Source organism: Diospyros lotus, chromosome 1 (assembly GCF_014633365.1).
Source record: "Diospyros lotus cultivar Yz01 chromosome 1, ASM1463336v1, whole genome shotgun sequence".
Lineage (NCBI taxonomy): Eukaryota > Viridiplantae > Streptophyta > Magnoliopsida > Ericales > Ebenaceae > Diospyros > Diospyros lotus.
The window spans coordinates 40160503-40176283 of record NC_068338.1 but is presented as its reverse complement, the minus strand read 5'-3'; the positions used below and the strand labels follow the sequence as shown (position 1 = coordinate 40176283).

General features: G+C 38.1%; 2 protein-coding genes across 8 annotated transcripts; one reads left to right on the top strand and one right to left on the bottom strand.

Annotated features, from left to right (window-relative positions):
* Positions 1–486: 486 nt before the first annotated feature.
* LOC127787438 (protein kinase STUNTED-like) lies at positions 487–5213 on the bottom strand. 7 transcript variants are annotated; one of them, XM_052315529.1, is made up of 12 exons: positions 5048–5209; positions 4742–4828; positions 4301–4538; positions 4121–4194; positions 3901–4019; positions 3413–3528; positions 2723–3304; positions 2404–2652; positions 2160–2323; positions 1828–2055; positions 1588–1737; positions 487–1099 (listed from the first exon to the last, which is right to left on the bottom strand). In XM_052315529.1, the coding sequence occupies exons 3-12, from the start codon at positions 4458–4460 to the stop codon at positions 851–853; spliced, it is 2091 nt and encodes a 696-aa protein (XP_052171489.1). In that variant the 5' UTR covers positions 4461–4538; positions 4742–4828; positions 5048–5209; the 3' UTR covers positions 487–850. The 7 variants fall into 7 exon arrangements, with proteins under 7 accessions (XP_052171489.1, XP_052171474.1, XP_052171466.1 ...); XM_052315514.1 differs by having other exon boundaries at positions 4301–4580; positions 5048–5208; XM_052315506.1 differs by having other exon boundaries at positions 4301–4580; positions 4742–5213.
* Positions 5214–10112: 4899 nt separating this feature from the next.
* On the top strand, positions 10113–15512 carry LOC127796602 (beta-galactosidase 13-like). Its single transcript, XM_052328839.1, has 19 exons — positions 10113–10540; positions 10643–10738; positions 10827–10939; positions 11044–11110; positions 11231–11323; positions 11413–11556; positions 11894–11988; positions 12104–12209; positions 12295–12379; positions 12473–12591; positions 12666–12833; positions 12991–13169; positions 13333–13442; positions 13554–13663; positions 13751–13858; positions 14006–14110; positions 14249–14394; positions 14500–14845; positions 15057–15512. Exons 1-19 carry the CDS (start codon positions 10361–10363, stop codon positions 15186–15188), a joined length of 2502 nt encoding a protein of 833 aa, XP_052184799.1. The 5' UTR covers positions 10113–10360; the 3' UTR covers positions 15189–15512.
* The last annotated feature ends 269 nt before the right edge of the window (positions 15513–15781 follow it).

The window sequence follows — 15781 nt, the reverse complement described above, 5'->3', positions numbered from 1 at the left end:
TTTTCGAAGCAAATGTCCCTTATAATTAATTATTTGTAAAAAAAAAATACGTTTCAAATAATTTAAATTACAATAATATAATAATATTTTTATACCAAAAAAAAGAAACCCACAATAACACAATAATACATCTTTGCATCATATTCCGTCATCACTAATCTAAGTTAATGCTACATCTTTCTATTTCAATAATCGCATCATATCGCAAGACATGATTAATAATCTCTTAAGTTGGAATCTTTTAAATGAATGGGGGCAAATTCGTGTGATTATTATATATTTTTTTATAATTAAGTATTATAAAAGAGCATAATTGAGATACTAGTGGAAGAAAAATGACAAGTTGGATGCTACATGTGTATTAAAATAAAATATTGGCAACAACAATGTTTTAGACTCTGATGGTATAGAAGAAAATTTAGAACAATGGGACAATTAAGTAAATAAGTCAACTCTTACTTTAGAAAGAATGTGATACTGATATTACATTATTCATTATTATTCGAGATAAAGCAAATCATGGGTGTAAAATTACCATCCCAAAAACATTCTTACAAAATTTAGTCTAATCTAGCTACAACACAAAATTTCACAACACGACGACCGACGCTATCCCTAGCTAGCGGCCGCACGGGCTTTTTTTTTATTCTTGAAATGGATGGACAGTGACTATACATCGTCCTCTAGAAACCACCTCACGATCGGGTGCAGAGACGACTTAATTAATTTCCTTGGCTGGATATTCACAGATTACACAACATTCATTCCTTCATCCTTAAGCTCAGCTTGCAGCCTTACATGGTAATCTGGCCGCCGACGTTCGTTAATTTAAGAAATTAAACGAAGCTGATTAATCTAAGCTCGACGATCGACTCCATCTCCTTTTCAAGTATTCTTCCATGGAGATTCTGGCGCTTTGCTCCATGCTGCTGGACGACGTCGTGTCGTCCACATCCAGCAGCGCCAGCCCCAGATGGGACGCGGCGCTTGAATGAGGATACACTTCGTCGTCTGTGTTTTCTACGTCCTTTTCTCCTCCTATGAACTGGGAATTCTCCCACTCCTCCAAGTCCTTCTCCTCTCTTAAGATCTTCAGAATCTGAAATGCAGACAGGAGGAAATTCTGATCAAATTCAGTACCACGGCTCTTAGAGAACTCCCTAAATTCAAGTATCACGTAGATAAAGAGTCTTTCATATGAAATCCAATCTGACTGTAAAGAATGATGGGTATAGAAGACTTAATCATTGAGTTAGTTTATTGTTTATAAATAGGCAAACTTCGGTTTGATTGAGAGGATAATCTCTAGTTATAGAGTATATTTCACTGCCAACCTAGAGTTTGTGTGTGACCGACCCTAAATCAATTATTTAGAGGAGTGACGATGATGATTTTTGGTTTTGTTTTATACAAAAATTGTGTAAGAGGATATAGTAGTTTTTTTTGTACAAAACTCAAAATTGAGTAGATGTATCCTGTCACTTCGTGACATGGGTATTAATTAACGCTGAATCATGTTAAATTTCATAAGTCTGTTTTCTGTTGATTTTGGTGCGTGGTTCTGGACAATTAAACAACTGTAGTTACCTGGCTCATTTTAGGCCGAAGCCGAGCTGATCTTGTGAGGCAGAGCCTCGCTGCGAGTAACATTCTCTGAGCTTGAACATCGTCGATGTTCCCATCTAGATTTGGATCAAGTATACCTTTGACCTCTCCAGTCTCCAGCTTTGGTTTCACCTGTACGAAAACTGTTCGGTTAAATGCTTAAATGGAGCTTGTAGTAGAAGTGAGAGTTTCATGTCAAAGAACAGGTCCCTTAGTCCTTACCCACATGACCAAGCTCTCCCAGCCCTTGGCAGTCTCTGAACAGATCGGTTTTCGCCCCGTTAACAGTTCAAGAAGAACCACACCGAAAGAGTAGACATCGATCTTGTCACTGACCTTCCCGTACATGAAGTATTCAGGAGCAAGATACCCAAAAGTTCCTACTACATCGTTGTCTATGAGAAATGATTTACCCGATGGCCCCCAGATTGCTAGCCCAAAATCAGAGAGCTGCCACAGGAAATTGGCAGTGGTCATCAATATTACAGATGTTCATGAATAAGTTCTCTCTACCGTCATAACTACAGGCTGTGTTAATCAATCAGGTGGGGTACCTGTGGTTCAAACTCATCGGAGAGAAGAATATTTGAAGACTTCACATCCCTGTGAATGACCGGTGGGGAACATTCTTCATGTAGGTAATGAAGGGCTTCGGCAATCCCAACAGCTACTTTGAATCTCACTTCCCATGGCAGCACAAAGGTTTGTTTGTCATTGCCTGCTTGAGGGGATCAGCCATCTGTTAGCAGAATCACTACATATACAGTGAAGATAGATGCATCTTAGGAGAAGATTTACCGTGTAGGTTTTGTTCTAGACTTCCTTTGTAGCAGAAATCGTAAACTGAGATTAGGTTGTTATCTTCAATGCTTATCCCAAGCAAATGGTTGATGTTTTTATGCTCCAGTAAGCTCATGATTTCGACTTCCTGGGTGAAATCCTGCCGTGCTTGTTTGCACGACCTTAACACCTTTACAGCAGCCGGCCTCCCGTCCGGAAGAAGCCCCTTGTACACACAATTACACCCTCCTTGACCAATTAGCTTGTCTGCAGTGAAACCAGAAGTTTAGAGAAGAAATGCACTTAAATAGGGAACAAGAAAAGCACGTGGAATCACCTGAAGAGAACTGCGTGGTAGAAGTTTTAATGACATCAAAGTTGAACCACTTGCAGGGGGATGAATTTGTTTTTAAGATCTTGTCCAACTTGTCTAGAAGCTCACCGTGTGCTGAACTTGTGTCATTTTTGTCCATGGAGTTGATGCTCTCTCTCGACAACAATACATCTGTTTCGACTGAAGCAAAACTGGAAGCCCCGGACTGAGGAGTTTCTGGTGGAGATCGGTCTGGTAAGCTCATTACCCACCGCACCACAGATATCTTTCTTGCTTCCCTGGTTGGTGGGGTCGCTAGAGTACCTGTTCGAAGCAGAGGCCAACCGGGCCTCTGCTCTCCAAAGTCCTCCACAGGAAATGAAAGTGAGCTTGAAAGTTTTGTCTGTCTTAGAGCAGCACTCAAATTACCGCTTCTTGAGTCACTGCTAACGTCCCCTGATCCATCTTTAGAGCTCTGAATCAATTCATGGCTGTATCTTGCATTTGCAACCTCAGATGTCTCGGAATCGCCATATTCAGACTGGTTGTCAGTGCTTGTAGGATTTTTATTACGGGAAAGACTTGGCCTGGGATCTCCTTTCTTACCTAACATCACCGTATCACGACTCAATTAAATCAGCTTATTAAGGCAAGAGCTGAATCCAGACTGAAACAAAGAAGAAAGGATGGCCGAATTAAGGGATGATGCTGAACCTGGTGAATGGTTACTCCACAAACTTGTGTAGACAACTTTCCCATTGTGGATAGCCAGAACATTGGTGGTTGGAGGAAGGTGCTTCGCACAATATTTAGCCACTGAGGCCCGAGTCCTGAGAGAAAAGATTTCTGTTCAGACTACTCAGAAAGTATCTTTAACCTAAATTACACAACAACAACAACAACAACAGTTGCAAGTCCTAATCGCACTATTCAAGTGTTGCTACATAAATTTTAATCATCTTTATCTATGACCATGTTTCTGTGAGGCCAATTATATTCCATCCCATGTTCAAGTTTTCCACCAAGTGGTCTTATGAAAAAGGAAAATAATATGATGGGACTGAGTGATATTTTTGTATATATGAGTTAATTAATTTGATGGATGTTTTTCCTTATCAAAGTAGGGTCCTTAAAGAGACATTTCATTTGATATGAAAACAATTTCATTTCAGGTTGTATACGAGTATATGCAGACTACTTACCTGAAAGGGATTTCTCTGTTTGTCCCCACGATCACAGCCACAGCAGCACGGTTTTTAGCCTCTCTCACCAGAACCTTTCGGATTGAGCTTCCAATCAAGACTTCAGCGGTGAGATCTACCTGAAACTCACTCAAATAGAAATCAGAACCAGAACCAGCGCTCTAAATCATTGTAGTATTATTATAATTGAAATTGGAAAAAACAAGAAGGAAAGAAAGACCTTTTTCTGAGTGCATAGGCCTTCATAAGCTTCTAAATAACCATCCATCAATGCCTTCTCCTTTGAACTGGAATCTGAAATGAAAATTACAATTTCATAGATTAGAACACGATCGAAAACACTTTCCAAGTCAAAATTTATATGCATCTAATAATTTGGAAGGTTAGATAGATGCGTCACCAGAATCTCTGCACACATGAACTGCAACAACATGATCTCCTGGATCTGCAACTTTCACAAGAGCCCAATCGAGCAGCTCTTGGCCATGGCCATCGGTTCTGACCCCAACTATGATCTTCCTCCCGTCAATTGCCCCAGCCTTAGCCTCGTCAATCGTCATTCTTCCTTTCTCTCTCGTGAATTCTCACTGTTACTTTACATCTCTACTCTCTCCTCCGTTCCTGAATTTGCCGAACCTCTGCGAAGACCATCACAGAACTTGATCCGATCAAATCAAACTCTGACCCAGAAATCAAGATAAAGCACGTAAATTCTCATTTCCACCATCAATCAAAGAATTCCAGAAGCCATGCAAAACTGAAGGACGCATAGCTTGTAGCGTCTCTAAATACAAGTCGAATGCGGAGATATTCTGAATGCGTCATGACAAGGAAAGCCTACCTAAAATTTGAATCAGCTTGTCCTTGAGTCGCATGGTTTGTTTTAAAAATTAACGAAATGCCGCCAAAAAGCCTATCGCGGAAATACCTGCTTCAAACTAACAAACAGTTGAAAAATGGAGCGGTGGGTCTTACGGTGACGATAAAGCTTTGTTTAAGAGCAGGTGGTTTTTGATTAAACGAATTGTTTTATCAGATTTGGAGAATCAAAAAGAGAAGGAGAAGAAGATGGAAAGACAATCGTGGCTGAGAAATGGGGAGAGAGAGACTAGAGAGGATTCCGGGAAAAAGAGTCGCAGAGACTCACCGAGGGCTAAACGACCCGCTATCATTCACCGGAAACCAAGGGCGGCCCGTAATTTTAGAGGACCAGATAAAGGAGGCGAATAACTCTGGACCGGCTATTGCTGCGGGCTGACGCTGACGGAACAGGAGGAGGAGGAGGAGGAGGAGGAGGAGGGCGGTATTAGATTAGATTAGATTAGATTAGATGAATCAAATATATCAATCTTAATCAAGAAAAGAAAGATTTACTCGTGGGTAATATGTTTCTCGTTTCTTCTGCACCACCAAGGATTAAATTGTCTTTTTATTTGTCGTGCAGTGTCCACTCAATTTTTGCACCGACAATGCGGCTCCAAGCACATTTTACTAGAAAATAAAAATTATTTATATGAGATTAATATTTTATTTAATATAATATGCCATAAATATATAGTGTATATTATTATATATGTGAAAAACTTTTAAATAATAACTGCATGATATATTGTTTGTTTATAATTTACCATTTATTTATGTTATATATCACACATTTATATTATACATGATAATTTAACTAAGAGGAAAGTATTATTTCCTTTTTAGAGAAAAAAAAACTCAAATCTTAAGTTTAAACAACAAACAAAACGTGGTCCATTTTTAAATAAAGAAAAATATATGAAACTATGTATCTATTTCCTATACAAATTAACTTACAGACAGTGTTTCAATAATCAATACGTGTCGGTACCCCAAATCACAGAGTCAGAGGGATAGTTTTGGTAATTGCTGATTGCTCTTCATGATCCGTCGGCCGATTGTTGGGTGAGGTGTAGGTACCATTATTGTAATCCACGTCAGCGAAGATTCTTCTTGTATGATCGACCACGAGAAAGGAAAACCAAAGTACCCATTTTCATGAAATATTTGGGACTGTTTAGTTTAATTGTGAAAAATATTTTTAATTCTTTTATTTTATTTTTCATTAAGAATTTAGTTTTATTTTTAATTTAAAAAAATTAAAAACACACTGAATATTGGAAGTGCAAAAAAGTAATTTTAATCTTTAATTATTTTTATAAATAAAAAGTAACTACATTTATATATATATTCTTACGTTCTTTTTTTGGGTAAGTTAGTTTTATATTATCAATTGCATTATTTTGTTAATACTTTCTGTATAAATAATTTATATATTTTTAAATGTATTTAAGAACCCTGTTTTCGTCCTAATTGCAAAGATTAATTCCATCCATGCAACAATTTGGTAGAATTAAATCTACTAAACTGCGCTTATGAAGTGAAGATGGATTCTCCAATAAAGGGGGACCACTGTCGGTGGAGCAAAACTAAGTAACCATTGTAGTAAAGGGAATAGATAAACAGTGTCGGGCATAAGATTCAATATGGTTAGGTAAAAAAGGGCAAAGATCCAAACAAAGTGGGTACCATAAACAAGGGCACATTTCCTTCTCTTTTCCATGGCTTCTGCCCTAAAATCATTTGGTAGGGTAGTGGTCACTAAATTGCCTGTCTTTATCATACGAACTACCTGCTGCGCTATTCAATTGACATAAAGAAGAAGCTATCATGAAATCATCCTAAGATTGGTTTCCTAACAAAAAGTTATATAATACAATGATGTTTTTCATAAGGGTGGGTCAAATATCTCTTTAAGGAATTAGTTTAGTGTAAATATTTTTTTGTCTTTATTTTGTCCCCATATTTTATAGATTAATATTATGTTTATTTAATAAATTTATTTAGTACATATTTAAAAGATAGTGACTAATTGTATAAAAAAAAATATAAAAATATAAAGACCAAAATTTTATATATGTTATCATGAGGTGATCCTCTCTTAAGAGAGCTTCATTGTTTAGCTCATTATTTTGTTGACGGAGATAAATTATAGGATATATACTAAGAATATCAAAATTTGAATTCGTAATCCACTAAGATGATACTGGCATATCATAACTCGTCTTTTGTTATCTAAGTTATGATTGGGACCACGTTATCATACTTTTTATAAATGATGTGGAGACGATGATTTCAAAGCATTGGATAAAAATCAAAAAGAAAATTATGTAATGATTAAAATTGAGTCATCGGACATTCAAACTCGTGGGATGTATGGCATGATGTTTGAGTTGAATACATAAATGACGGATATGGTCCCCCCCCCCCTAGTCGTGTTATATGATGGGGCCACTATTCCCATGATAGGTACAAACATTAGGTGCAATGCATTTAAAAATTTGCAATAAAGGTAACATAGTTGGGAGAAATGTTTTTTATTATTAAAAATATTGAATGAAATGTAATATCACATAATTATAAAAACGTGGTATAATAGATCAATTATGTTCTATTATATATATAATATAATAGAAAATGATAAATTTTAAGTTTTATTTTTAATTAATTAATTAAATTACCAAATGTGTTCACTATCACTTATTACCGATCTGTATACTTACAAAATGTAATTATAGTACTATAACAAGGTTACGACCTTAAAATTAGATTAATATTTTATAATAGTAAAGAAGATGGGTTTACTAAAAAATCGAAAATATCCAAACCCATCCTCAATCATCATATGGGTGTGGGCCTGGAGCTGGAGAGGCAAGCCTACGCGGGGCACGGGTGGGTGTGTGTGTGTGTCAACAATCGACACCTATGAATTCCTCCTGAAGTGCTAATTAAAGATGAAATGATGGAGACCAAAATATTCATTAAGAATTTAGACCAAGGTTTTGAATGTAATAATAACATCTGAAAATTATATATGCTGCTTTTTACTGCAGCCATCACAGGAGAAGAGAAGAGACGTGTTGAATCAAGATTGACCGTCTGGCTTGGTTGATTGGATGGCAAGGCAGCCCACCACCATCTTCGAAGATTGAAGTTTGAATGAAAGTTTGTGATATGGTTGTTGGTTGCCGACTTGGTGTTGGATTAAAGTAATCTTATAGCTTAATTAGCTGCGATCAAAGTCTTCAGGTATTGTTACAATATTTATTTATTGAAGAATATGGGTGTAAAAATAAAGAGGGTTGAGTGAGTAATAGAGAACGTGGTGTAAAAATAAAAATAAAAATGTATAGTTTAATACTAATGAATGTAACATGAAAATAAGGGAAGTGTAAGTATATACATTTTCGAGGCAAAGGCATCGATATTTTTGATTAATCTAGAATTGTTTAAATTATTTCAAAACCTGATAAAATTTATTAATTTTCTACTTTTAAGAATAATGATATGTGAAATAATTATTGAGATAGTAAGTACGTTTTTCATGATTTAATTTCGTTAAAAGCTAAGTTAAAGACCAAAGATATTAATAATTAATAATTATAATTAAAAAAATATAATGTAATGTGTTTTGAGATAATAATAAATTGTAAGTGAAATTATTGCCCAAATATTTAGAACATGATAGTTTCATCACAAATATATGCCACAATTTCAACCAACTTAATAAAAAATAGATAGTGACGATAGTTCAAAACTCTCTCTCTCTTTTTTTTTTTAAATCTATTTTACCTATTTTTTACTCACTCATTTAAGACATGCTTTTTATTAAGGATTGGATATTCCTTTTAAGTGTATCTCTCAAGCATTCATAAAAATTTTCAAAAAATTTAACAATAACAACTCGTGACTATAAGGTTCTCAATCATAGTTTCATATGTTTGTAATTTTTGCATATCATTTAAAAAAAAAATCAATGACGATACGTGACTATAAGATTCTCAATAATAACACGTGACTATATAATTTTAAATCATAATTCAATATTTTGGTAATTTTTGCATATCATTCAAAAAAAAATCTTCAAGCAGGCTATGCAGATCCACCGGAAGTTGGTGTTGCCCCTTTGGGCTCCAGAATATGTTTGACAAAAGGGCCGGAAGCACTTTGAAACTACTAATTGGGCAATGGACTGCAAGACCAATCGAGTAGTCCATGGAGATCTAATGTGAGCAGACCAGAAATTTGCATTTGGTATTATTTCTAGGTTTTTTTTTTTTTTTTTCTTTTAATTCTGTCCTCTTAGCCACAAGAAATGAAATATTATTGCTTCATTGTATGGATAAATCAATTGATAATTGGTTGATGATAAGTGGGTTGCAAATATTAATTTGAAATTTCTTGGTAAATGAGCCAATCATCTCTTGCCACCTCATTGTATAAATAAAAAATAATTTAATAAAAAAGAGTGAATAAAAAAATGAATTTTTATGAAACACGATGATTTATTTTTTTTGAATGACAAAATGAAAGTATAGTAATAATTGACGCGACATTATCAACTAATTTAAATTAGTTATATATAATAATAATTATAAGTATCAAATTATTATGGTTGATGCTACCATATTAACAAAATAACGATGTTATTATTTAAATTCCACAATCACCACTAATAATCTCTCTCTCTCTCTCTCTCTCAAGTTGCTGAGGAGTTACAAAGATTGGTTGTGGGTCTTATACAGTTAGAGTTAAGCTAAAATTGAATTTGAAAACTTCCCAAAAAAAAGCTAAAAAAATAATTTGCTATGTTTAAAGCCATATATTAATTCTAACTTGACGAGTACTTTAAAGCCGTGGGTCATAACACACTAATCTTAGATTAAAGCCTTACATTAGATGTGTAAGCTAGCTTATTGATAAGCGCAAAAATGTATATGTCATGATCATCAAAACCAAATAGATTCATTAAAAATGTATACATCAATCAAGATCATCAAGCAAAAGCAAATATATATATATATAAAAATGCAATAAGAAATTGGGAAGAACAATTCATGCGACGAAAATGTCCACACCCACTCTCTATTTCCAAAATTAAATTTGCTTGTTAATTTATAAGCAAAAAATCAGGATGGAATAGTATTTGTGTGGTGATGTAATTAACAGCGAACGTGAATTTGCGGGTTAGACTTGGCGCCAGGTCAAAGCGGTGGACCCGCTCTCTGGCCCGGGATCGGAACAACGGCTACGTGTACGGATCCATTTTGAGACGAAACACAGAGCGTTTTAAAGCCGGTGCCCGCAACAATCGAGGGCCAACTGCTAAAACAGAAACTTGAGCCTGAGGCTGTTGCGATATTCCCTCCCGTTACTTACCCTTATATTTATCCTCCCTTCTCCGACTATAACAACCCATATATTCATGTCTTCTTCGGCTCACCAGCTCCCGGGCTCCTCCACCTCCTGCTAAGGGAGAGGTCCCCCAACCCCTCCGCTGCCGCCGCCGAGAGAGAGAGAGAGAGACGTGCGTGAGCCAATCTATATATATATCATCGACCGTGATCGTCGAGGTGAGGAAGAAGGATCGAATTAATTAATGATGGGAAGAATGTACTTAGGATTGGCGCTTGTTTGCTTGCTGGTGGCGTCTGGATCTCTTGGTGTCCAAGGCCAAGATGGACCGACCGTGACTTATGATGCTCGATCATTGATCATCAATGGCTCCCGGGACCTCCTCTTCTCCGGTTCCATTCATTATCCCCGTAGCCCTCCCGAGGTCATCACTATATTAATTATCTTCATTCACCCCACTCCCGTCTCGTGAAACTTTTTCTATATATGTGTTTTGATTTGATTTTGTTGGGTTGGTTGAGTATAGATGTGGCCAGAACTCCTAAGACAAGCCAAGGAAGGGGGTCTCAATGTAATCCAAACTTACGTTTTCTGGAACCTTCATGAGCCTGTTCAAGGCCAGGTGCTTATTTTCCCAACAACAACGGTTGTTAATTATTATGCTGAAAGAAATGTGCTTTGGTTTTATATATTGATTTCACGTTTCGCAGTACAACTTTGAGGGGAATGCCGACCTGGTAAAATTCATCAAATTGATCCAAGAACATGGAATGTACGTTACTCTTCGGCTTGGGCCCTTCATCCAGGCTGAGTGGAATCACGGGTACGTACGCACAATTCTGATATTCAATGATCCATCCATTTCACACATCATCATACGCATGTATACATGTACACTTGTTAATGAATTAAATTTGGGCCGAGCAGAGGATTGCCCTACTGGCTAAGAGAGGTCCCCAACATTATATTCCGCTCTGATAATGAACCATTCAAGGTGATCCTTGTCGTCTTCATCTTCTTCAACCCTAGCTAATTGCTAATATTGGTTCGTTCATGAAGTTGGAACACTAATGCAAACTGTTTCCTGTGTAATTTTCAACTTGCGTACGTGCAGCACCACATGAAGAAGTATGTGAAGATGATAATAGATCTGATGAAGAAGGAGAAGCTGTTTTATCCCCAAGGAGGACCCATCATTATGTCACAGGTTCGGTTTAATCCGATCGAACTTCTAAAACTCAGATGGATGACAAATCGTAATGGGCTTCAAGTTTCTGGATTCGGTTTTGCTTGCAGATTGAGAATGAATACAACACCATACAGTTGGCTTATAGAGACGCAGGCCTTCGCTACATTCAGTGGGCAGCAAACATGGCCGTTAGCCTCAAAACAGGCGTCCCATGGGTCATGTGCAAGCAGAGGGAAGCCCCTGATCCTGTGGTAAGAAAAGGAACTCATTTACCACCAGGTGGTATTGAAGTTCTGATTTGTCCGAAAAATCTTGTTTACAAACCCTATGAACATTATTGTACCACTTGGGATTTAGTTGCCTTGCCCCACAAGTACAAGTCGAATTTAGGGAGTGATATCGTAAAAAGTTACCTTAAAATTAAGATGTTATTAATTGCTACTGGCTCTTCTGTGCTTAAATCTCACAGGTGAAACTTAGAAAGGACTGAATCCGTTTCCTGCATGTACAAAAGTATAAAAAGAAAAAAAAAATCAAAATTTGAAGCATTAATTTCATCTTCAATGCTAAGATCCGATTTTGGAACAGATCAATACGTGCAATGGAAGGCACTGCGGAGATACGTTCACCGGGCCCAACAATCCCAATAAGCCTTCTATGTGGACTGAGAACTGGACTGCTCAGTACGTATGCCAGTGGCTTCCATTTCAATTAACCGCTCAATATATGATATGATGATGCTCTGAATATGGCTACTTGAATTTTGGAATGAATTTAGATTGGAATTCGTGACCACAGGTTCAGAGTGTTCGGAGACCCGCCGTCTCAGAGAGCGGCCGAAGATATTTCGTATGCTGTCGCTCGCTTCTTCTCCAAGAACGGAACTCTCAACAATTATTATATGGTAAAGAAGAAGACGATGGCCTTAATTCTTTTTAAGAGATTCATTATTCGGATAGTTTAGATGTAATTGTGTCTGGAATTTGCAGTACCATGGAGGGACGAACTTCGGAAGAACATCCGCGTCTTTTGTTGCAACCCGCTACTACGATGAAGCTCCTCTTGACGAATATGGTTGGAATTTTCACGTGTTTTAGCTCGAAATCTGACTCGATCAAGGCCATTCAAACATTTAACTAATTAGCTCTTCTTCTCGCCGTTTTTCAGGCTTGCGCAGGGAACCCAAATACGGTCACCTCAGGGACTTGCATAGGGCTTTGAAGTTGTCCAAGAAGGCTCTGCTTTGGGGGAATCCAACTTCCCAACAGATCAACGCAGATTTAGAGGTAAGCATTATGCTGGATCTCATTGCTGCAGCATCGAGCCCTCGGACGCCCTGATTCTGTTGTAATTAATGCAGATTCGAACTTACGAGAAGGCTGGATCTAACATTTGCGCCGCCTTCCTGAGCAACAACAACAGCAAGGTTCCCGGAACTGTTAATTTCAGGGGTCAGGATTATTTTCTTCCGGCGAAATCCATCAGCATCCTCCCCGATTGCAAGACCGTGGTTTACAATACTCAGACAGTAATTTCCAATCTCTGTGCATTCCAGCTGTTTGTGAAAATTCCCCACAGGCTGACTGCAATTTATATATATATATATATATATATTATACACGCACATTTATGGTTTGGCGACTGGAGTTCTCCTGCTTAATATCCTTTCTTGAAATTGTTAACAGATCGTGTCACAACATAATACAAGGAATTTCCATCCATCGAAGAAAGCAACCCATCTTGCATGGGAAATGTTCCAAGAATCTGTTCCAGATAGAAGCCAACTAGATATTAATTTCATGCAACCATTGGAGCTCTATAACTTGACTAAGGATACATCAGACTATGCATGGTACATCACCAGGTAAACATGCGTTACAAAGCCTGAAAGCATCGACATTTCATCTCGCCTGCTTGGTTCGATGCCCTTTTCACAAATTACACTGGATGAAAAGCAAACAATTGTAATGTGATAGATATTCATAGTACTGGTGTCTGATATCTTTTTTTCTCAACTCTGCTTGCAGCATAACTTTTGACCGGCGCGATTTGCCATTCCGATCTGACATTCTTCCAGTCATACAGGTTGCAAGTCTTGGCCATGCATTGATTGCGTTCGTAAACGGAGAATACATAGGTAATCACCCACACAAACATGGTTTGCTCTGTATTCAAGTATTATTATGCTCCGTTTAGTTGTACAAAAAATGGTGTTTCTTATGTAGAAAATGGCTGCTACCGTTTACAGGATTTGGGCATGGAAGCCACATAGAAAAGAGTTTTGTCTTCCAAAAGCCAATAAATTTGAAGCCAGGAGTCAATGAAGTAGCACTATTAGGCATTCTTGTGGGACTTCCGGTAAAGTAGATGTTGTAAATGTCTGCAAATTGTTAGCCCGTGCTAAGGAGAGTGGCTAATGAGAAATTATTTTACCCATGAATGAAGGATAGCGGAGCCTACATGGAGAAGAGGTATGCTGGGCCTCGAGCTGTGACAATCCAAGGTTTGAGTGCTGGAACGCTTGATTTAACCTACAACCACTGGAAGCATATGGTACACGACAACAACTTTCTCTTGCATATAAAACTGCGATCTGTTTTACTTTTATCCACACAAAACATACAAAAGAGTCCAGGAATGCTCAACTTATATGAATCAATCATCAGCCAATGAACAATAGAGAGATTGCATCTCTTACAGGTTGGCATGCCTGGAGAAAAGCTCCAGTTGTTCACAGAGGAAGGCGCAAGTAAAGTAAATTGGAATCCAGCTGGAATAGCAGGACCACCGCTTACTTGGTATAAGGTAATGCCACTACTAAGCCCTCTTTACATTATTAACACAGCCACAGTGAAAATTCCAGGAACAAAATTATCAAAAACTTCAACTAACTTTGAATTGCAATTCCTGGGATTCAACGGTGGTTGAATTTTCTTCTTGTAGACATACTTTGATGCTCCAGAAGGTCACAATCCGGTGGCTGTCAGGATGAGCACCATGGGAAAAGGAATGATTTGGGTCAATGGCATAAGTGTTGGCCGGTATTGGGTGAATTACCTGTCACCTCTTGGACGGCCTACTCAGTCCGAGTAAGTAATGCACCTGAAGCAGTCAAGTGTAAGTTCAAAGGTAGGATAGGATATTCTATCTTAGTGGCTAACTCAGTATTTGGGCACATTATTTATTATCTGCAGGTACCATATTCCAAGAGCTTACTTGAAGCCCACAAAGAATTTGCTAGTAATCCTTGAGGAAACCGGAGGAAACCCAACAGGCATTGAGATCCTAGTTGTCAACAGAGACACCATATGCAGCTTCATCACCGAGAATCATCCACCCGATGTTAAGTCATGGGATAAGACAGGGGAAGGCTTGCAGACTGTGGTTGAGTCTGTAAAATCAGGAGCTCATTTATCGTGCCCTGGCGAAAAAGTGATGAAGCAGATTGATTTTGCAAGCTTTGGCAATCCATATGGCTCGTGCGGCAGTTTTGGCCTTGGAAATTGCACTTCTCCCAACAGCCTGAAAGTTGTTGAGCAGGTAAAAACTTGCACCATCCTTATGACTCACTACTCACTAGAGGGGCGAGCCTTACTTTAGTAGAAATGGTAATGCTGCTTCCTCGGAAAGCAGGGAAGTCTAGTGCACTGAGCTGCCCTTCTATCCTTTTTAACTCACTACTCTCTTGGACGCGTGGATCTGTTTCTTATGAGTGTGTGTGTGTGTGTGTTGTTGCATCTTAATTCGGCAGCATTGCTTGGGGAAGAACAAATGTACGGTTCCATTGTCGAGAGAGATTTTCGATAACAAAAACGAGGATAAATGCCCAGAAGTCTCGAAGATACTGGCTGTCCAAGCAAGGTGTGCCCATAAGAAGACGTGAAACTAAGTAAGAAGCAGCAGCAACAGCTAGTTGCCGTTGTTATGGGTCCTTTGCAAACCAAAGATATCTTATGCATGAACATGACGATGGAGGTGTCAACACTTGCTTGGAAGCTTCAACTTCAATTAATTTTCAATTACAAGATTACGGGTCCTTCTTCTTGCTCTGTTTGTGGGGGAAGGACATGACTGTCGTCATCACGTGTTTGCCTTTTTTTTTTTAATCTTTATTTTAATGCTATAGATTTGTTTCTCAAAACTTGTTATGTCGACATTGCATCCGTTAGCATTTAAAAATATTAGAATTAAGCTACTTGTCGAGAAAGGTTTACTGAAATTTTTTAATCCTTGCCCACTTTTATTTTTTTTAATTTTTCAGCATTGCCCGCCCTTTTTCACTCTCTCCCTCTTACACTCTCTCTCCCACTCTTTCTCTCAAACCCACCCACGTAGGTTGCAGTGTTCGCCGTCACCCACACCATCGCTCGGACCGCCATCACCCTCTCACTAGTCGCTCGCACCACCTCGCCCTCACCTGTCGTCACCCCTTTCTCAGTCACAAGCAACCGTCCGCACCCACCACACCATTACTTG